At 37.0% G+C, this 22,747-nt stretch overlaps 1 protein-coding gene across 1 annotated transcript in view; it reads right to left on the bottom strand.

Moving 5' to 3' along the window:
• Nucleotides 1-6,696: 6,696 nt before the first annotated feature.
• Nucleotides 6,697-22,747, bottom strand: part of LOC121426475 (sodium- and chloride-dependent GABA transporter 1-like) — a 45,297-nt gene continuing 29,246 nt past the window's right edge. Inside the window, exons 6-14 of the mRNA XM_041622795.1 lie at nucleotides 22,512-22,646; nucleotides 20,161-20,264; nucleotides 17,608-17,732; nucleotides 15,721-15,833; nucleotides 15,190-15,327; nucleotides 13,403-13,514; nucleotides 9,871-9,971; nucleotides 8,301-8,480; nucleotides 6,697-6,828 (exon numbers count right to left, since the gene is read on the bottom strand). Of these exons, the coding sequence (XP_041478729.1) occupies nucleotides 6,751-6,828; nucleotides 8,301-8,480; nucleotides 9,871-9,971; nucleotides 13,403-13,514; nucleotides 15,190-15,327; nucleotides 15,721-15,833; nucleotides 17,608-17,732; nucleotides 20,161-20,264; nucleotides 22,512-22,646 (1,086 nt within the window). The 3' untranslated portion in view covers nucleotides 6,697-6,750. The remainder of the gene's footprint in view (nucleotides 6,829-8,300; nucleotides 8,481-9,870; nucleotides 9,972-13,402; nucleotides 13,515-15,189; nucleotides 15,328-15,720; nucleotides 15,834-17,607; nucleotides 17,733-20,160; nucleotides 20,265-22,511; nucleotides 22,647-22,747) is intronic.

The following is a 22,747-nucleotide window of genomic DNA, read 5'->3' on the forward strand; positions in this document are numbered from 1 at the left end:
TTATACACTAGATATGTTATTTGCCGGAGAGCATGATTTGTTAACTTGCCATTTAAACGTTATTTCATGCTATCAATTATGATTATGTATATTGTAGGAAAGGGGCTTCACTTCATTACTACCTATTTCTGTGAAGTCCTTGTACTAATGAAGATTATATGACAATTTACCCTGTATGATATGTGTATTTTGACCTTATTTAGTAATAAATTCAGTTCAGTTTCTCTGTTGCTGAGCGATCTATTTTCTTATGAAGCCGATACTGCGCAATTGGTAACGAACTGATCTGCAAATGCTTGTAATCTGGTTGGACATGGATATGTGAGAACCATGACTTTGACAAGGCGATGTCATTGCCTGAGATAGAAATGGAATCAATGTTGAATTTGTTAAGTTGAAACTTTGAGCCAAAAACTCACATCTACTATGGTTCAAACGTAGCGAGTTTGACTTAAACCAAGTGTCGATGTTAATTGTGCATCTTTAATGATTACATAGGGCTTGCGTGGCACTAGTTTGATTGGGTAAAAACGATACAAAAATCTGAATATCATCTGCATTTAAATGATAGCGAACAGAGTGACGTTTAAAAATATCTCGAAGCCCTGTCAAATAAATGGGAAAAAAGTGGGCCCTCCAACAGAGCCCTAGAGGACGCCGCAGACCAGTGGCCTAGATGAAGAGGTAACATCCTGTATGAGGACTGGCTGTGAATGGAATGAGAAATAAGATTTCAGTCATGTTAGGGCATTGCCCTAAACACCTAAACTAGTCAGAGTGTTAATAAGTAAGATGAGGTCTACGGTGTTAAATGCGGCCGACAGATCTATACATCATTGTCAAAATGACATAACATTAAATAGCAATCGTATCTCCTTAAACCTTTCGACAATAATTAACGATGTCGTCATCTGGCAAATAGCCCGTTCAATAATGCGATGGATTACATGCAACAACATCATTTTTTCAATATCTATACAACCATAACCGTTGAATCATCCACAAGGAGGTTCGTATTATGAGAGGGAAACTAATTATAACAATGAAAGAATTTGGCAAACGTCATTGATAACAATAATAACGTTTATTTATTTTTAATACATGTTTATTATGTTATTCATAGCACCCATAACAATGTGACTATTGGACTGGATTTGATTATTAGATAATTTGATTATTGTATTATCGGACACATTGTTGTCGATCGGTGTTCACAGAAGCGGGAGGGGGGGGGGGGGTGATTCACACAAATATTGTTTTAAAGGGGGGGGGGGGGTCAGTTGCTTTACTAGTCTAAAATTTTAAAGAGGCAGGCATGGCGTAATGGCAAAATATATTTTTAGATAAGAAAAGCTGCGAGCGAGCAAAGCAAAAAATTACCTTTCAAATGAAAAAGGATCAAACTTTGTAATAGATTTTGACATAGTTTGAAACATTTATCACATTCAACCTTTTTCTTTTCTCCTGTCTCGGTAGCGACATTTTTTTTTTGGGGGGGGATTGGGTACATGGCTCCAAGCACCACGTCCTAATGTCAGTGGGAAAAGTCCTTAAAGGTCAAGTCCACCCCAACAAAAACTTGATTTGAATAAAAAGAGAAAAAATCAACAAGCATAACACTGAAAATTTTATCAAAATCGGATGTAAAATAAGAAAGTTATGGCATTTTAAAGTTTCGCATCATTTCACAAAACCGTTATATGCACATCTCTGTCGGTATGCAAATGAGGAACTGATGACATCGCTCACTCAATATGTTTTTTGTATTTTATTATATGAAATATGAAATATTTTTATTTTCTCGTCATTGTCATGTGAAATGAAGTTTCATTCCTCCATGAACAGGTGGAATTCCATCATTTTAACATTTTGTGATTCAGGCAAGGAGGTCCTAATCGTCAAATTCGTAAAAATTGAAATATTGTATAATTCAAACAATAAAAAACAAAGGAAATTGTGATTGAGTTACATCATCGACTTTCTCATTTGGATGTAACTGGCTCGTTCATATAACCATTTTGTTAAAAAATAAGCGAAACTTTGAAATGTCATAACTTTCTTATTTTACATCCGATTTTGATGAAATTTTCAGCATTATGCTTGTCTGATATTTCTTTATGGATTCAAGTCAACGTTTTTCTGAGGTGGACTTGACCTTTAAGAATAAAGTTTTAAGTATAATTTTATGTTTTTAACTGACCTAAAATGAGCCACTCTGAGGGCTCTTAACTATTTTCAGCATTATATACCTCTTAAATGCACTCTTTTGAATTTCGATTCTCATTTCTTTTGTTTGTTCTCCACTTACTTTATATCATGAACCCTAATTAAAAAAAAAATTACACAAATTAAGTGGTATTCAAAAGGGTGGTAAAATAAACAGGGAACACCCTATCCGCTTGGTCGCGGGAGGGGTAAATTAAAAAAAGAAAATGATTTGTCTAACAACATGAAAAGTGAACATGCTTCTCTATTTTATCCTGAAATATCTTTCTTCAGTTTTCTTCATATTTTCTTTCCATCAATATTGTAACAGTTTCCGAAAGGAATGGTTTAATTTAGTAGCAATTTTCTTTCCATCAATATTGTAACAGTTTCCGAAAGGAATGGTTTAATTTAGTAGCAATAAACTTAATGAAATTACGAGAAATAATACCGTTAGTAGTTTAATATGCGTGATATGATAACCACCATCATCATGATAATCAGAATTACTATTATCTATTATTTTCATTATCATTATTTTATTATGATTAGTTTTATTATTATCATTATTACTATTATCATCACTATCATTTAATCATTATTACCATAATAATCATTATTGTGTTCGACTTTAAATTATTGGAGGGATGATAACACAGGCCACCCTCGACATGAAATATTGAGGGATATACCCCCTCCCGATCGATACCCACGATCAGACAATTGGATTATTTGATAAATACAAAATTCATTGTGAGAAAGACGAGAAGTGTAAACCGCACAGTTAATTTTATTACATTTGGGGGGAATAATCAATTAGTCCTACGTGTTAACTGTCAACGATACGTGAGATATGAGCAAAGACCAAGGAGGATGAATAATGCCCGGTTGACACTTGCACGCATTGTGGTGCCCGCATTGATGCGTGCCAGTGCGGGACACTTTATGGCACGACTTTGCTATATCAGTGTCCCGACACGTTCACGACATGTTTGCACATAGTTCACGCATAGTTCACTCAGTGTTCGCGCATAATTCACGCACTGTCCCGACGTGCTTTCAGCAAATATTCTCGACACCCTATTCTGTGACGTATCTAGCGCAAATTTAAATATTCAACGTTCTTGTGTTGACACCCTCTACGTTTGTTGATTAGGACGACTCATACTGATCACGTGGTCTGCACTGACAATTTTGCGCATAGTATGCGCGACCCTGTCGTGAACTAGTCGTGAAGTGCGTGCCACTACCTTGGGGGTGTGCCTACTATTCTTTGCGCCACGAAATTTCTATTTCGATGCCACGCAGTGGTACGAAGTGGCAAGACTAGGTTGCGCATAGTTCACGAACATTTCACGAATTTGTAATGCGTGCCACAATTTTCAACATGTTGAAAATTTTGGCACGCATTTCACGCACTGCCACGCACCTATCCGCAAGCTGGCACGCATAGCTCGCGCATTGGCCCGCATGAGTGCGTGCCCATGCGCAAACTATGCGGGAACCACAATGCGTGCAAGTGTCAACAGGGCATTAGCAAAAAAAATATGACAATCTTTGACAATTATTTTAATTTATTAATCGTAATTGGCGATCAATGCATTGTGTAATCATTTATTCTTATATTTTCTATAAAATATATATTCGTTCAATATTATTCAATTCTGGACAGAAATTCATCTTGTTACATGTATTCATAGAAAAACACAAGAAGTAAATATATACAGGAATCAACATGTAGCACCTGTTGACATACTCATATAAATACAGCCTTATAAATGACAACATCTGGGTATAAATATTCATTGTTATCATTATACATAAAAAATTAAAGGGGAATCCAGCCTTGGCCATAAAATGTTATGTTGGGAAGGAGAAAATAAATTAAACAGAATGGTGAAAGTTTGAAGGAAATCGGACAAGCAATGAGAACGTTATAGCTGCTTTAATATTGAGATCACTAATACTATGTAGATTTCAAATTGGCAACTGTGTAAGTAAATTATGACAAGGGGCAAGGACAACTTTCCCATAGGCCATGTACTTTATTATCAGGGATTTGTGGTTTTCTCCTAAGTACCCATTCCCTGGGGCAGTAATCTAATATAACCCAGGTAGTATATTGTAGTATGTCCTCATGAAAGAAAAATATAATTTGAAATAAAAATTTGGGGGGAAAAATGACATTTTAGCCATAATATGTATTGGAGTACATGGAAGAGTAGTCCTTGCCTTACATCACTATGACATCCCATATGCTGCCAATTTGAAGTCTCCATGGGTATAGTGATTACCAATATTTACAACTTTTAAAAATTCAAAACTTTCTTGTTGTTTGTCCGATATTGTTCAAACTTCCACCTATCAACTTGTCTGATTTTTCTTTTCTTTATAAAAACAAGTTTTATTTGAGTTGGATTCCCCTTTAAACTACTTATCACACCTCACATCTTCTATTAAAAGGCATCTTTTTATATTAGATAAAAAATGAAATGCAGAGGAGGTGGGGGGGGGTGTGAGAGACATAGGCCTAATTATTTATAGTTTGATTGGGTATTTGGGAGAATCAAGAAGAACTATCCCACCGTACAGAGACTTAAAGAGATTGATGAGGCGCGATTGTTAAATAGGGAGGAGAGGGGGATACTGAAAAAGGGAGAAAAAAAATAAACAGAGGGAGAAAGGGGGGGGAGACATGATGGAGGATAGGGGTAAGGGATTGAACAGAAATGGGAGGACAGATAAGTAAAGAGGACGAAGAAGAAGGAGAACAATTACAGAAAGACGAGGGAGCTAGAAAGAAGAACAAGAGAAATGATAAAATTGGGGGGGGGGTAGGTATTGTTTAAAAGATGATTTACAATTTTTGTTACCTATGTCTGAATAAGTAAAATGTAGCCAATAATTTGGTACAAAAAAAAATGAATGTTCTGAAATGTTATATCTCCACAATTCTAATCTACAAGTCCACCCCAACAAAAAGGTGACTGAAAACTTCATCAAAATCAGATGTAAAATAAGACACTTATGACATTTTAGAATTTTGCTTAATTTCACAAAACAGTTATATATACGCACATCCTGGTCGGTATGCAAATGAGACCGATGGCGTCATCCTCTCACTGTTTCTTTTGTATTCTATTACATGAATATGAAATATTTCAATCTTCTCCTCATTGTCAAGAGAACCACAATTGATTCCTCCATGAACAGGTGGAACTAAACCTGCATGATTCAGTCAAGTTGGTCCCTATTTTCAAATCTGTACAAAATTAAATATTGTATAATTCATACAATAAAAACAAAAGAAATAGTGAGTGACGGACATCATTGACTGTCTTATTTGCATGTCACTGAGTTGTGCATATCACTGTTTGTGAAAAATAAGTGAAACTTTTCTTACTTTACATCCGATTTTGATGAAAATTTAAACAATATTTTTTTTGAATAATATTTTATTTTCTTCCTCTTTCAAAACAATAAATTGACAATCACAATTCATATAAATAAAGATTCTTTGCATGTATAGAATCAATAAACAATCAAACAAATAAATATATCAATATCAATGAGATTACAAATATTTTAAAAATGATTACAAATGAAATCAAACTGCCAATTTTTTCTTCTATAACAATGTGAAACATTTTTTTGTGAAAAAAGAAATTACCTCAATATTTATATCATGTTAATATCAAAATTATGTCAAATCAAATAAACTACTTTTTTCATGAAACTCTACAAGCCTTTAAGAGGAAGATTACATATATATAATCTTTCACTAACCCACGCACCCCATACTCCCTACCACACAATGATACCACCCCCCAAAACACACACACTTGGGGTATGCCAAATTTCAGTGGCTCAGATTACAAAAGTACTTTAAGAATGAGATAAATCAAAGTGTAACATGGACCATACCTTTTCTTTTTTATTCTCCTAGGTCTCGCTTTCTTTCATTTCCCCTACCCCTTCCTTATCCCCCTTTCCTACTTGACAAAGTCATAGAGGGTCATTGAATTTTCATTCCTGAATTTGATTCATTTCAGTTTTCAACGTCTTTGCTCGTGAATATAACTTCTGAAGGTTTCCATGGCGAAGAAGAATAGTACGTGTAGTAGGTTTCACGGTACACCATGTATCTCTCTTGAGCAAGTGTTGGTCCTGACCACCAATCTCGACGTTTCGACAAGTGTGTTCTTGTCGTCCTCAGGAGAAATCGTGGAGTTATGTAGCTATAATAAGGTTTCGCTCACAGGCAGACATCAATGCTGGGGCGAAGTCACAAGGAGCAGCGGGCGACGGCCTTCTTTGATATTTTATAACTATTATAGATTATCATTATCATGATTACCATCATCACCATCATCATCATAATTTACGGGAGAACGGGGAACAGGAAAACAATGAATGGGGGACTATAATAAAGAGAAAAGCTATAAGAGGAAAAGAGGGGGCATTGGTCTTTATTCTAAAGTCGAGCCATCTTGGGTCGTTGCCCACCCTCTGATCGCCCCCACCTCCTTCGTGTCTTTTATGACGTTATGTCATTTCCATTCCAACTAGTCCCTCTCTGTCGTGGTTTGGTGTAACAGCGGGGCGGAAGGCCAATTTCAGCCTCTGGGGTGGAGAAAAAAAACATTTTCTCGTCAAATCTCGAGTGACGTCGAACGCAGCAACATTACAAAATGTTAGCAGTGAAGATAAAGAGGTGATTAAAATCATTCAAAAGAATATTGGAAATTGGCATGGTGGCTCAGTGGTAGAGCATGAAATGATTATGATGATCGGACTTCTTGCTAAACAGCAAACTTCCTCTCAACTTTTTCATTTATCTGTTGGTTATTTTTAATATGTTCTCTTTTAGCTTTCGACATTCCTTCTTCAAGCAAAAACTTTTTTTTTCAACCGAAGTATGTGAGAGGGTGTATTTTTTTTAATCCTTTCATTGTGTGCTACAAAGGTTATGATGCCTTTTGAACAGTGCCTGCAGATGGGCGGGGGCTCGGGGAAGCTACCCCCCCCCTCAATAATTAAAAAAAAATCATGATCAAGAAAAAGTGGAAAGCAAATAAAAGGAAAGATAACAAGTAAAAAAGATATAATTTTCTGATTATGTCAAAATCTATCACAAAATTTGTTTTGTAATATAAAAGTGGAAATATTTGCGTGCTCGCTTCGCTCACTCACAACTTGTTAATACACTTTACCCATCTGCCATATCTAGCTCCTTCAAAATTGACTCAATACACCATTGCCACTGAAAGACATGAATCACTCCCTGTTTTTCCTGTCAAGCATACAATTAAACTTGGTCAATGAATCAATAACCCCTTGAAAATTGATTCATGTCCTTTAAAGGTTCCATAACATAATTTGTTTCAAATAATAAAAGGATTTAAATAATTACAATTTTCCCAATTAATAATGCAAATCTTCTTGCTTGGGTTGACAAAAAGTCGTCTTTTCTTATACTTATGAAGAAAAATTCAAAGGTAAAAGAAGTTTAAATGAATAAATAAATAAAATTTGACAGCATAATTCGAAAATCATGCCACAGATAATGAAAAGATTAAGAGGAAGTCTGCTGATTAGCAAGAAGTCTGATCATATTACTCATATTCTGCCTTCATGGTGCAAGCTTCTTTTTGAACCTCCGACAGAGACGTCCCGTGTTCGCTCAAGCATGAATAAAAATAGTTTTTAAATTGCGTTTCAGAGATAAGATTTCGGAGCATCTATTAACATCAAAATATAGATATCATAATTTGAAACCGATTTTTCATAGTCGACTTTCAAAACTGTTCCATTTGATCATGTTTATACGCACTGTATAGAGAATAATACACGCAGCACCCCACGGATTTTTTTTGGGGGGAGTGCTGAAGCAACTCCCAGCAACCCCACTTCCCAGTGCCATGTATAGCCTAACAGAAAATGAGAGAAAATGTTAAGTGGGTTGAATGGCAGTTAGACTCGGCTGTATAGGGGACAAAGCATAGACAACCTATCTGAGAGAAGGTGAAGCTGGTTGATAGACCTAGTCTACTCTTCGTCTATTTTAGTCTCTAAGACTAAACATTCCATCTTACCGTGAGAATAGGCCCATCCCCTTTGACCAATTGGTAGACAATTGTGTATATCATCACGACATGAATCCATATCATGGAAGATGCTGCAATTATATAGCCGATCATGCGAAGCTGACTGTTCCAGTAGTCACTATGAACCTCGTCGAACACTAGAAGATAAATGTCGAGAATCCACACAAGCTATATAGGAGGAGCAATGAAACAAAATCACATCATCAGGCCTACACACTTCGAGTTCCCTAAAAATGAATGAAAAAAAGTAATTTAGGGTTGAACTCCAACATCTCTTCTCTGTTTACGAGAGTCGCGCAAGCAGAACAGTAGCGGATCTATACGGGGGGGGGGGGGGGGGGAGAGAGAGAGAGGGGGGGGGGCAAGATGCATCACGTCGCAGCTCATCGTTATTGGGTCAAACTTGTCAAACCTCCCTCTTATAGCAAACAGCTAGATCTGCCACTGATGGGTAACCGGTAGGATGTGAAAGTCTGTATAGCAGCCCGGAGGGGCCACTTACATTGACGAGTGGATACCATGCGCGACCAAAAAAACACGTAAAAAGGATGTCTTTTTCACGATAGGGCACGTTACGTACGTAACGTGATAAGGGTGTCAAAAACACAAAATAATGAAAAAAGGGTATCTATTTCGCTAGGAAAAATTACGTGTTTAGGGTCGAATTTGCGGGGATGATGAAAAAATTAAAATGTTTTATAAAGGATGTCCTTTTGGCCAGAAACACTTCGTGTTTAGAGTCCGATTTGCGAGAGGTGAAGAAGGTGGGATCGTACTAAACCAAACTACTGTAGAGCCGACGACCGAAGGACCCGTAATAATAAAACATTCCTGTACTTGTTTAGGAATTCATTTCAGGGACCATTTGCCAAGAGTATCGTTTTGTTCCCAAAACTTGTTAAGGGTAGGGTTTCACACGCCAATACTTGTTAAGGGGTGCATTTTCAGAATATGGAAATTACGTGTTTAGGGTGCTTTTCGAGACCCATGGTCGCGCACAGTATCCACTCGTGAATGGAAGTGGCCCCCCCCCCCCCCGGGTATAGCAGGCAAAAAAAATGAGTCTTTGAACTCTTTTTGAATGCTCCCCAGGGGGTGGAGAACGGCATATATGTATGCGGGCATGAAAGGATCCAATGACAGGAGAAAACAATGTAAAGCACTTAAAAAAAGACGTGTTTTAGCGCTGTATAAATGTAATTGTTATTATCATTTTTACCACATATCGACCGCCATAAGTGTCAGTTTCCAATCATATTCTATTTCAGCAATAAGAAGAAGACAAAAAGGAAGAAAAATAACATGTGATGTACAGCTACAGAGAGGGCATGAATGATACCCCACTTAAAACAGAATATATCTATCTTCTTTTACGCTATTTATGATAACATACGCAACTTAGCGATTGATATTACAGCTGATTAAGTCTAGTTAATATTACTATAAATGCAATCAGTCGTAAAAAATCTAATGTATACGATTAGTTATTGAGCCTTGTGATACAGGGTCCTGATAATCAGTTTGACTTCACGACTTCTTTCTCTGGCATTTGGCTTACCATAGAAAGAATAGGACACGTGACAATCCAGCCAATCAAGTACCATGGGATCTGCTGCCATTTTAACATCTCTGTAATGTGCGATGAGAACCGTCTAAATCCTGTAAAATCAGAATGAACAGAGGGTCATCATAATGATAATATATTTGGTGATTTGAGTAATAATTATATTTGCTTATAATATAGATATTATTATTCACTAACTACTTTATAAGAGGCCTCAATAAAGGCACTATAAATGCAGCTTTTCTGGGCCGCAGATCTAGCTGTTACGAGGTAATCGTTTTGTTTAATAAATAAATATACCTCACTTGGGTCGGGTATTATATTTCTTCCTGGAGGAAATCAACGCAGGGTTCGAACTTCAAACCAACGACCCTCTGATTTAAAGGCAAGAGTCAAAACTGCATCTTTTCAAACTTATTGCCATGGGGTGCTGGTTCCGTCGCTCGCCTTTTAAAGGCGCTGTCACACCTTGGCGTTTTAGACAGCGTATGCCCGACGTATCAAAATTTCTCTAAAACGTCGGCATACGCTGAACTTTGTTGGGTTTTTTTTTCAACTCTGGGCGTATACTTAGCGTATTCATAACGAGTTGGACGTACACATAACGTATTAGTAACTTATATCGAACGCTTCGTTAACTTATAAGTAACGTATTCCAACGAATGCTTAGCGTATTGCTGGCGTACAACTATGCCCTACGATAGCCTAACTTAAGGCGCTGTCACACCTTGGCGTTTTAGACAGCGTATGCCCGACGTATGAGGAATTTGGCGAATACGCTGGCGTACGTCGAATACGTTACGGGTAAGTTTTGCATACGTTAAGAGTACGCTAAAACACGCTGGTATACGTCGTCATACGGCGAGGTCGTCGAAAAATTTTGTGCAAGCACAAAATTTTTCGACGTATGCCAGCGTATGGCTCATACGTCCGCATACGCGGGCCATAAGTTGTAGGCAAGTTACGCGATCGTTGATACACGTTGACACACGTTACTCGTAAGTTACTCATAAGTCGATGTACGTCGAGATCATAGGCGGCGGAAGCGGGGGGGACGGGGGGGGGACGTGTCCCCCCCTAAATTTGAGGAGGGGGGACGGTCCCCCCTAAATTTGTTGTTGATGACCTTTTTTTTTTTTTTTTTTTTTTTTTTTTTTTTTTTTTTTTTTTGCTTGTCAATTTATTTTCCTACGTCCCCCCTAAAAATTTTTGGTTGAGAACTTTTTTCTGTTTTTGGCTTGTCAAAAAGTTTTTGCTTGTCCCCTCCTAAAATTTTTGGCTTCCGCCGCAATGGTCGAGATAATATCCAGCGTACCCTAAGACTTACTTCTAACCTATGAGTAACGTGCTTTGAACGTTTGTGTAACTTAACTCCAACGTATATTGACGTATGAAGACGTGCTCGGATGCACAAAAACTTACTGAACGTGTTTATAACTTACAGGTACCGTATAATGGCGTATTGACAACGTTTATAGGAATTGGTATACAAAGGTGGGGTTCACAGAGTTTTCTTCGGCATGGCGGTGGTGTTGATACGGTGATGTATCGTGCGGTTATGATTTGAATAGTCGAGGGCAGCCTTTTTATAGGCTATGACACGTGTTCGTCAGCGATACGCTGCCTCGCGCAATGCGTAAGTTAGGCTATCGTGGGGCATAAGTTGTGTACGCCAGCAATACGCTAAGCATTCGTTGGAATACGTTACTTATAAGTTAACGAAGCGTTCGATATAAGTTACTAATACGTTATGTATACGTCCAACTCGTTATGAATACGCTAAGTATACGCCCAGAGTTAAAAAAAAAATCAAAGTTCAGCGTATGCTGACGTTTTAGAGAAATTTTGATACGTCGGGCATACGCTGTCTAAAAACGCCAAGGTGTGACACCACCTTTACGCATAGCGCGCGGCAGCTGACGAACACGTGTCGTAGCCTAAAAAAATGCTGCCGCTCGACTAACGCGTGTCAACGTGTATCAACGATCGCGTAACTTGCCTACAACTTATGACCCGCGTATGCGGGACGTATGAGCCATACGCTGGCATACGTCGAAAAATTTTGTGCTTGCACAAAACTTTTCGACGACCTCGCCGTATGACGACGCATACCAGCGTGTTTTAGCGTACTCTCAACGTATGCAAAACTTACCCGTAACGTATTCGACGTACGCCAGCGTATTCGCCAAATTCCTCATACGTCGGGCATACGCTGTCTAAAACGCCAAGGTGTGACAGCGCCTTAAAGTCGTGAATTTGAATTGTATGACATGATAGAATCGTGACTTTTCACGACCTCAACGGTGACATTAGATCAGCGGTTCGTGTGCAAATTTCAAGGTGTTACTATCGTGGTAACAGCGACACCTCCGATTTGGGACGATTTTTTTTTAAAACCATCAAGAGCCACAGGAGCGTCGTCGTAGATCTCGAGAGTGCATTTGTAATATGGAAGGAAAAGTCAATCAGCGCGCCTCTTGATAGATTCTTATATTATTGCCCTCTGCACAGGGAACCCCAAAATAATTTTTTTAGTTTTCCATTAAAACGAGATTTTTATCCAAAATATAGGTCTATAATAGATTCAGGTTTTGAAAATAAATAGAATCTGATAATCATCACCACCTCGGTATAATGTCCTAACAATGTAAGAATGATTTGAAAACTTATCCCCATTTCGGGGGGGGGGGAGGTGAACATAATGCCCACGGGGCATACCGTATGTCTTTCGCATTGTATGCGAGATGTCTTGCCAATTTGTGTAGGAGGAACCAAAGCAAAAGAAAAAAAATGCAGATGGATTTTAGACGGACTTTAGCTGTTATGCAGATGAACACATGTGAAACGGTTTAGCTGGAGAGGGATAACAGAGACCCAGGGATTTAATTGCCATCGATCCACCAATAATCCGTGTTAGATGCAATATAGATTGGAATGTAATGATAGATGGGTGCGTGGTGGTCTAGTGGTTCTGACTCTTGCCTTTGAAACAGAAGGTCGAGGGTTCGAATCGAAGCCATGGCGTGTTTTCCTTCAGCAAGAAATTTATCCACACTGTGCTGCACTCGACCAAGGTGAGGTGAATGGGTACCAGACAGGAGTAATTCCTTGCATGTACTGAGCGCGGAGGTGGTAGCTCGAGCTAAAGCCGGGGTAATGATAGCAGCGCTTTGTATCACTCACTGATCTGAATGGCTTCCCTATGAGTGTCATTTGATAAAGTTCCTATGAGTAGTAAGCTGACAGGGCTTAATCGTCCCTTAAACTGTCAGTGAACGGAGCAACAAGCAGTTCCAGGCCAGGATGTAGCCGGAAATTTTGGTGAGTTATGAAAACTAGTATTCTATACGTAATATGTTTGTACATTTTGTTATTTAAGATCAAAAATATTATTGTAGAATTTGTTTACATGTATTATGTGCAGTTTTTTGTGTTTTCGCTGGGCTATCTACACGAGCGCCTTCATAATCATTATCATCATTCACACTAATTCAAAAGTATACCAAATAAAAAACTACTGTATTACCATAAAACCATCCGATAGCGACACTCTCATGAAAGCAGATCCACACGAGGGGCAATGAATACACTTGATAGTACATAAGATCGACGTAGTACAGTACTATATTTGCCCCACCCTGAAAAACAAACATACAGAAAATATAAGTATAATGATCATCATAGAAAATGGCCTCCTTTTTCACACAGAAAATATGAAAATTTACGTCCACCTGTAAACGACACGAGTCGTAGACATATACATCGACAATAAATGGTGTAACAGGTGCATCCCCCCTCAAACTTTTCGAAGTTAGGGCGTTGTGTACAGTTATAATTTTCAATATGATAGTTTTACTTGTTACAATGAAGATATGACGGTCATTCAAAATGTTAAATGAATCATTTTTTTTTTCTTCTACGGTTCATTTTCCTAAAAACTTACTAATGGTACCATAAGCTTCCTTTGTTTACTAACATGGTAACAGGCTAACCAGCCAATCAAAAACAAGCTTTGCATGGAAGTTAACGTAGTCACAATATTACCGTAATCGTAAAATTAGGAAGTAAATGTTGCTAAGAAGTCATAGCAAGACTAGGGCCCTTATTCTGAAGACAGGTTTGAATTAAACCCTTATTCAAAGTTGTAGTTTAAGTATGGAGAGCCAATTGGGGCACGAATCCCTTACAGTATACATCAAATTTATTAACTCATTTGACACTCAAATTGTTCATATTTGTCTGGCAATGATAAAATGAGGTATTTTCCTTATGAAAACAAAAGGAATTAAAAAAGTAAAAATAAGAAATTGCAATCTAATTTCAGCAGAGTTAGACTTCGGTCTAAGTTAAACCTGACTTCAGAATGTTAGCCTAGGTGTGTATCTTTCAGTAGCATTAATAAACGCTCAACAACCACCACGGTGACACGACATTTACTCCTGCGACAATTTTTCCTGTCTAGATATATATATACATCAGACCGCATAGAGTCAGAATTAGGATTGTAATAGAGTTTTTGGTTCAGAATAATGAAAAGATAAGGATTAAGGTTTGTTAAGTTTTGAAGGTTAGGTTTTATGTTTGGCTTGATGTGCAGATTTTCAATCGGAGCAATTGTCGCCGGAGCAAACATCATGGAATCGCTCGACACACACACCAGATGAAGATGGATGCAATTATTTTTCCCTATTTCATGAAAACCAAATTTTTGAAGCAAGTATGTTTGATATATGATAACTGAATGAAGTAGTCCTAATCATTTATTCTTTTTATGGCGATTCAGTGAAGAAGAGAGACTTAAAAGGGAAGTTCACCCTGAAGAAAACTTTGTTGTAAAAATAGCAGAAAAAAATAGTAAAAAATATTGGTGAAGGTTTGAGGAAAATCCGTTAAAGAGTAAGAAAGTTATGAGAGTTCAAAGTTTTGGATTTGTGACGTCATAAACGAGCAGCTGCCCCGTGTGTTATGTAATATAAAATGCATGAATTTCAAATTATGAGTGGTTCCTGATGACTTAATTTTGTTTTCTATTCATGATCGGGTGTGAAGTGATTTGTATATTGATATACAAAAGGTACAGTGAAAACCAATTTCAATTTTCTAAGAAAATGACTTTTCATTGATTTTTTACCATTCGCTATGTAGGAATGCTGCTCGCATATGACGTCACAAATCAAATAATTGAAATTCTAATAACTTTTTAATTATTTGATGAATTTTTATCAAACCTTCGGCAATATTTTTTATTATTTTTTCTGCTATTTTTACAATAAACTTTTTGTCAGGGTGAACTTCCCCTTTAAAATGGCTTACCTCTGTAACCATGAGAATACCGATTAGAAATTGTAATACACAGAGTCCACACACGACGATGTGGGGGTAATATCCGCCTTGGAGCCACGAAGGGAGCACATCCACGACAGACGCAATGAACGATTTCACTGTAACAAGCTATAGTACAGAACGTGACGGTTAAAGATATGTTTTCGTTGACAATCTGGGATTTAGATGCCCACACAGTGGCGTAAGCATGGCGTATGGAACCAACCCCCCCCACACACACACACAAAAATAACTTAAAAGAACCCAACTTAAGGTTTATTCAACTACGCAGAAGATTTGAATTGTCACAGATTTATCGTTCTTGATCAGCCCAACTAAAAACAAAACTTGGGTGAAGTTTGAGTGTTTTTTAAATGCTAAAATCAACCGCTATATAAAAACCTGCATAGTAACATATCTAAGGGCATAAGAAAAGTCAAACGTATTCGTCCTTCCATCAAGTACTACCGAGCAATGAAATCATCATTTCGTGTATAATCTTGGTAGATCGTCATCGATTACCTGAGAGTTAAACCAGATCAGAAGAACCACCAAAAAGAATAGAAATGCCCACGCTCTTGATCCAGGCATTAGAGAAAACGCACGTGGAAAGACCTGATAAAATAGATAAGTACCTGAAAAAAAATTACACATATATGGGCTCTGTCTTACAAAGGGTTACGATTGATCCAATCATCCACAACTATGGTATAGATGGATTTCCATACAGTTGAGATTGATTGGATATCTTAACTCTTTGTAAGACGGGGCCTTAATACAATTATTATTTGTTTTAAATCGACTTAAAACAACACAAAGTTTACATGTCGACATCACGAGATAACTCATCTTATACCGGACAAAGGCTGCCATAAATTCTAATTTGTAATGGATAGATGTGTAGTTGATAACGATACAGTTGCCCCTACCCACTCGTCAAATAACCTTCCGATCATACATGTATGATAAATGGCTATTGCACCTTTTTTAATCGTTAGAATAAAAATTTGACATTGTTTCATTAAATACTGTCATCCTCTCTCCAGATGGCGATTTCTTTTATTTTCCTCTCGAAGTGGCTTTTAAGCACTTGGCTTAGGAACCTTGTGAATGGATATGATTTGGCACATGTTTTACATTTACCCCCAACCCCCCTCCAAAAATATAATAAATAGATAAATAAATAATAAAGAAATTAAAAAAAATGGCCTATAATAATAATTTTCATCAGGCACCCGAACAAATATATTTTTATAGGAAGAAGCAGGATTTTCCTGTAGAACACATTTTCCCCCTATTATCCTCAAATTCATAATTGTTTTAGGTCATCTACTGTAAAAGGCTGTGGTGTTAAAAACACACCCTAGAGATTAAACATAACACCAAAGGGTGTAAATGTAACAACGAAAGGTGTTGTCATAATACCTATAGGTGTAAAACTAACACTCTCAATTTTTATATAACACCAGTGTAAAATAACTGGTGTGGTCCTCTATATGTACTCCGGTTAGCACCACAGTTTTTGCTGTGTACATATTCATATAATCGAGTAATCTACTGGAACAATGATAAACGCATGATAGGTCGTGTGGTCCAGTGGTTAGAGCATTAATTGGACTCATAATCGCAAGGTTGTGAGTTCGAATCCCATTGTCTCCACTTTGATAAAAAGGCCCAAGAGTGATATCTGTCGTCTATTACGTCTGCCACTATGACCGATTAACCTAGACGTAAAATGTTTCCAAGGTAATTGGTTATATACCAGCTTGGCGTTTACCAGCAGAAAATGCTGTCCTGCCGAGCTCTATACGGGAGTTACCACAAACAGAAACACAAACAGAATAGGGAGTTTTCGCAATTGCAACGTTGACAGATTCTACAACATAGTAAATCTATTAAAAGTTTCCATCAAATCACATTGTACAGCTTATGTGATCTCAGTCAAAAACACGTGAGCCGACAAAAAGTTGACGATGTAATGGGTGATTTCAAGTCAAGTTTTGACCTCGGTGTTGGTGTTAGTGTTGAAATTTGGATTGCTTTCCCTGGCTCTAAAACTTATATCAGAGTTTGCATAACTGATCCAGTTCACATTATTAACACCTCAACAACTAGTGACTTACTTTTCAGGAGCATCTTCATTTTATGTTTGGTGTTATAATCGTGTAAAAATTGACCTAACACCAACACTAAAAGGTCAACACCGTACTTGAAATCACCAAATGTCGTTTATCCAGTGTTACGTACGGACGACACTGCTGTTTCGATTCACCAGTTTTCGACAAAGACTTCTTTGTCATGACTGGATTTTTACAGTAGACTCTCTACCGCCCAGATAGTGTCTGCGTAGCGGTTGCAAAAACTCCCTTAAGTTTTATGACAGGCTTTAATTTCCCACATTATACACACCTGGCACGGCTAGTGAATTAACTGATAATACGCTTGCGTTGGATGCGAATCCAATGAATGAAAATGCGATGACGCCGCCATAAATACTCGTCATCACATTCAGAAACGTAACGATCATGCTATCCCTAAAGAAAAAAATAACAATGAAAATTTGTGATGACACTGGGATTAATACACTTCTGTACACTGTAAAAACGCTGTTCGAATTTTAAGCCGTTGCTTAAGTCTGACACTTTCACAACTATTGTTTAAACTTTTGAACAAGTTGTTTAAAAAATTTTCCCAAGTTTGAAAGAGATTAAACAATTCTTTAAAAGTTTAAACAATAAAGTGACGGGCTTGTTTAAAACGATTTAACAAGGCGTTTAAACGTGTGAACAAAAGTTATTCAAGCAACGTGCTTAAAATCTACAACAGTGTTTTTACAGTGTATGTTGTGACAAAAAATTTACAAAAAGTTAGATGCAATCTTACAAGCGTGAGATAATCACTTGAATAGGAAGTTGACCCTGACAAAAAGTTTATTGTAAAAATAGCAGAAAAAAAATGTTGGCGAAGGTTTTAGGAAAATCCATCAAATGTTAAAAAATATAAAACTTTTAATCTGTTGATTTGTGACGTCATATTCGAGCAACTTTCCCATATAACATGTGGTGGAAAACCAATGAACAGTCATTTTCTCAAAAAATTGAAAATGGCTTTTATTGTACTTTGAGTATTTCAATAGACGTATCATTTCACACCCGCTCATGAAAAAAGAAAGAAAGAAATTAAGGAAGGAAGAAAGGAAGACAGAAAGGAAGGAAGAGAGAAAGAAAGAAAGAAAGAAAGGAAGGAAGAAAAGAAGAAAAGAAAAACAAAATCAAGAACCATTAACATATTAGTGGGCTGCCCGTATATGACCTCAAAAATGAGGGGCTGGAGATTTAATAAATTGTTTAATCTTTGATGAATTTTCCGAAAACCTTCACCAGCATATTTTTTATTATTTGTCTGCCTTTTGTAAATCCACTTTTCGTTAGTATGAACTTCCCCTTTAACGGACACTGGAGCTGCCCGATAATAAACCAAACGATTTTGCACATCCCTGATTCGTTTTATGCCTTTGGGCAATTCCATAAAAATAATCAACCTGTTTGTAGTGCGACCTTCATTTTTCTAAGGTCTTTCACTTCATAAATTGACCAAGTCATGGTCATTTGAGAGCATAACAAAAGAAGAGGAAGAAATCAAAGACAAAAAGAAAAAAAAATCATGAAGGTCCCGCATAATTATAGGGGATAAGACATACATATTGCCCCTTTAATTACATGCATTCCTTGGAAAACCAATGGTATTCCATATTGTAGGAGAAGTCCAACAAAGTGGTTACCTAAAATGGGACGGAAATGTATTAAAGCGGTAAAAGTCAGATTTTCTGCCAGGTTTCATTTAAAAATGAAAGGGCTTCAATCATACAAGTTGCTCCCAGTGTAGGTTGATACAAACGAACGTAGAGGGCAGCAACACTTTGCAGTATTATTGATGTGTTGCTGCCCTCTACGTTCGTTGGTTGATAAATAGCACCCTCATCGTTGATGTTTTTAAATGTTAAAGGGGAATGAAACCTTCGGAACAAGTAGGCTTGTGTCGAAACAGAAAATAAAAGAATAAGAACAAAGAAAAATAGGACAAATAATGAGAAAGCTATGAGCATTTGAATATCGCAACCACTAATTCTAAGGAGATTTTCCTATTGAGAGTGCGACAAAGATGTGTGATGTCACATGTACACAACTTTCCCTTTGATGGACTATAAAATACCCTCAAAATGTCTCTTTTCGTTTTTCTTATAGTGATACAAACTCTTCATCCATGATATATTCTTTAAAAATCTGTATTACATGCCCTCCTATAAAGAAAGAACACATGATCTACTGATAGATGTGATAAAAGAGGCAATTAATGGGAAGAGTTGTTCACAAGACACATCACACATCTTTGTCATATTGCCAGTTTTGAAGATCTCCATAGCATTAGTGATCGTAATATTCAAATGCTCATAACTTTCTCACTATTTGACTGATTTTTCTCAAACTTTCGTTGATCTGTTTCTTTGATTTTTTTTTTCGTTTTCACACAAGCAAAGGTTTCACTCACCTTACCGGACTTTAAACATAGCCAGATCGGCTGCGAAGAATGATATGTTGAACATTAGATTCAGAATAAAACCTTCCAGATTTGAATTCAATGATGATGATGATGATGATAATAATGATAATAATAACTGGATTTGTATAGTGCTTTTAAAAACTGCTACTATTATTACACCGGCTTCACCTGCTCTATTTTCATTTGATAGATGAAACCCTTAAAATTATCCCCATGTTCAATCCCCAGGACATTTTCAAAGTGTACGCCTATTCAAACTTTTCATTGATGCACTGTATTCGTTCTAAATTAAGGTTAAAAGTTAATCTTTAAAAAAATTACATTTCCAAACGGCGCACATAGAATCAAAGAATACAGTTCAGTAGTGCAGAGTTTGTGGAATGACCATTGCTTGCGACTAACCTGTAAAAATTGTAGTCGAACTTATTGTAACTTCCAAGGGCTGTGAAAGCACCAAGACCAATCGAGAAGGAGCAGAAAACCTCTCTTGCAGCAGCTAGCCACATCTTTAATTCAATTTGAAAAAAAAAGATAATCAAGGCCTTTTTGGTCATCGAGAATCGTGATAGAAGCTTAGGAGACAACGTAGTATAGTATAGAGTACTACTAATAGTAGTAGTAGTAGTAGTCGTAGTAGTATAGTAGTAGTAGTAGCAGCAGCATCAGTAGTAGTAGTAGTAGTAGTAGTAGTAGTAGTAGTAGTAGTAGTAGTAGTAGAAGGAGTATAGTAGTAGTAGTAGTAGTAGTAGTAGTAGTAGTAGTAGTAGCAGCAGCATCAGTAGTAGTAGTAGTAGTAGTAGTAATAGTATTAGTAGAAGTAGTATAGTAGTAGTAGTAGTAGTAGTAGTAGTAGTAGTAGTAGTAGTAGTAGTAGTAGTAGTAGTAGTAGTAGTAGTAGTATAGTATTAGTAGTAGTAGTAGTAGTAGTAGAAGTCGTAGTATTAGTAGCAGTAGCAGTAGTTGTTGTAGTAATAGCAGTAGAAGTAGTAGTGGTAGTAATAGTAGTTGTTGTAGTGGTTGTTGTAGTAGTAGTAGTAGTAGTAGTAGTAGTAGTAGTAGTAGTAGTACACTGCAACTACTCTGGTGTTGATTTAACACCAGCCCAGAATCTACATAATATGTTCACACCAGCTATTAAACAACATCAGTTTGTTTTGGTCTATACAGTAGTAGTAGTAGTAGTAGTAGTAGTAGTAGTAGTAGTAGTAGTAGTAGTAGTAGTAGTAGTAGTAGTAGTAGTAGTAGTAGTAGTAGTATAGTAATAGTAGTAATAGTAGTAGTAGTAGTAGTAGTAGTAGTAGTAGTAGTAGAAGTCGTAGTATTAGTAGCAGTAGCAGTAGTTGTTGTAGTAATAGCAGTAGAAGTAGTAGTGGTAGTAATAGTAGTTGTTGTAGTGGTTGTAGTAGTAGTAGTAGTAGTAGTAGTAGTAGTAGTAGTAGTAGTAGTACACTGCAACTACTCTGGTGTTGATTTAACTCCAGCCCAGAATCTACATAATATGTTCACACCAGCTATTAAACAACATCAGTTTGTTTTGGTCTATACACTAAATAGGTGTTTATACAACACCAATTAGTATTAAAACAGCATCGGATTGATTCCAAACCAGAGTTAGTTCAATACTTCTCTGGTGTGGGGTGTGGACATATATAGATACCGGGCTGGTGTTAAATGAACATCGGAGTTTTTGCAGTATATATAGTAGTAGTAGTAGTACAGTGTGCGAGAAGAGCCAATGGATGTACCGCACTGAGATCCGCAGGACCGAGTACATATATATATATATGTATATACAAGTTGAGCCTGAAGTTTATATAAAACCAGGAAATTCAAACAAAATTAGACTCCTGCCAAACATTATAAAATGACTGTATCTTATGAAATATTTGTTCTATCATTATCATGACGAATTTGATATCAAACAAATGAGTATTATGAGCATGTCATGCCCCTTCATCACATCGCTTTGTCATCAGGAGCTGAAAAATATTTGGGTGTCATTTTCGCCCCTAAATATCTTAATATTTTAGACAAATTAAAAATAAAAACTTGACAAAATTTTTCATATTTGTGCTAGTTACTTCTCAACACAAACATTTCAGATTACAATCTCTCAGTGGTGACGTATGATAGAAAATGAAATGTGAATCATTGATTTGAATTTATTTGAATGTATGAAACAATGTTTGAAATATAATAACAAACATGTGAATACATTTGGCATGAATATTATTTTTTCCTTCAATCCACTGAGGTGAGATTTCTAATGCAATTAAATTGTCACTAATATTAATAAATGAGCAGGCACGGATCTAGGATTCTCTAGGGGGGGGGGAGCATTTTGTCCTAAATATTTGACGAGCAAAAACGGAAAGGTCATCGCTACCAAAAGAAGACATTGTGGATTTGGGATACTTTACCCCCCCCCCCCCCTCTCTCTCTCTTGTTGTTATTGGAATTTACAGTGTGCGCCCACACATTACCACCCCCACCCTGGGTCCACCCTGATGAGGACTATGAACGATGGCGAAAGTATTTCCATATTGGGCTCCTATCAGCAAAGATGATGTCGGGTAAAATTTCATATATGTATATATATATATATATATAATATGTATAAAGATCGCCGAAAGCGTGAAACCGACGGTAGTGGACTGAACTGACCAAGGTATGAATATATATATATATATTTGTCAACGAACGAAGAGGGCGTCAATACTTTGCAAGTCCAGTTATCAAAGGTTTTGACTTACCCGTGGGTTTGCGATGATTGTTTTGTCCACAAGGAGATAATATAATAGACCCTCTGTCGCACCTGGTAAAGTAACTCCGCGTATCACAAAGACAATAAGAAATAGATGAATTACGGGAACGGTGACATAAAACACCTGCAAGGTTATTACACAAAGAGAACAAAAACGGCTTTAGTCTAAATCACGAAAATATTACCTACTCCCTGTAGACTTGCATATATGACGTCATAATCTCA

Source organism: Lytechinus variegatus, chromosome 13 (genome assembly GCF_018143015.1).
Source record: "Lytechinus variegatus isolate NC3 chromosome 13, Lvar_3.0, whole genome shotgun sequence".
In the NCBI taxonomy this organism is placed as follows: domain Eukaryota; kingdom Metazoa; phylum Echinodermata; class Echinoidea; order Temnopleuroida; family Toxopneustidae; genus Lytechinus; species Lytechinus variegatus.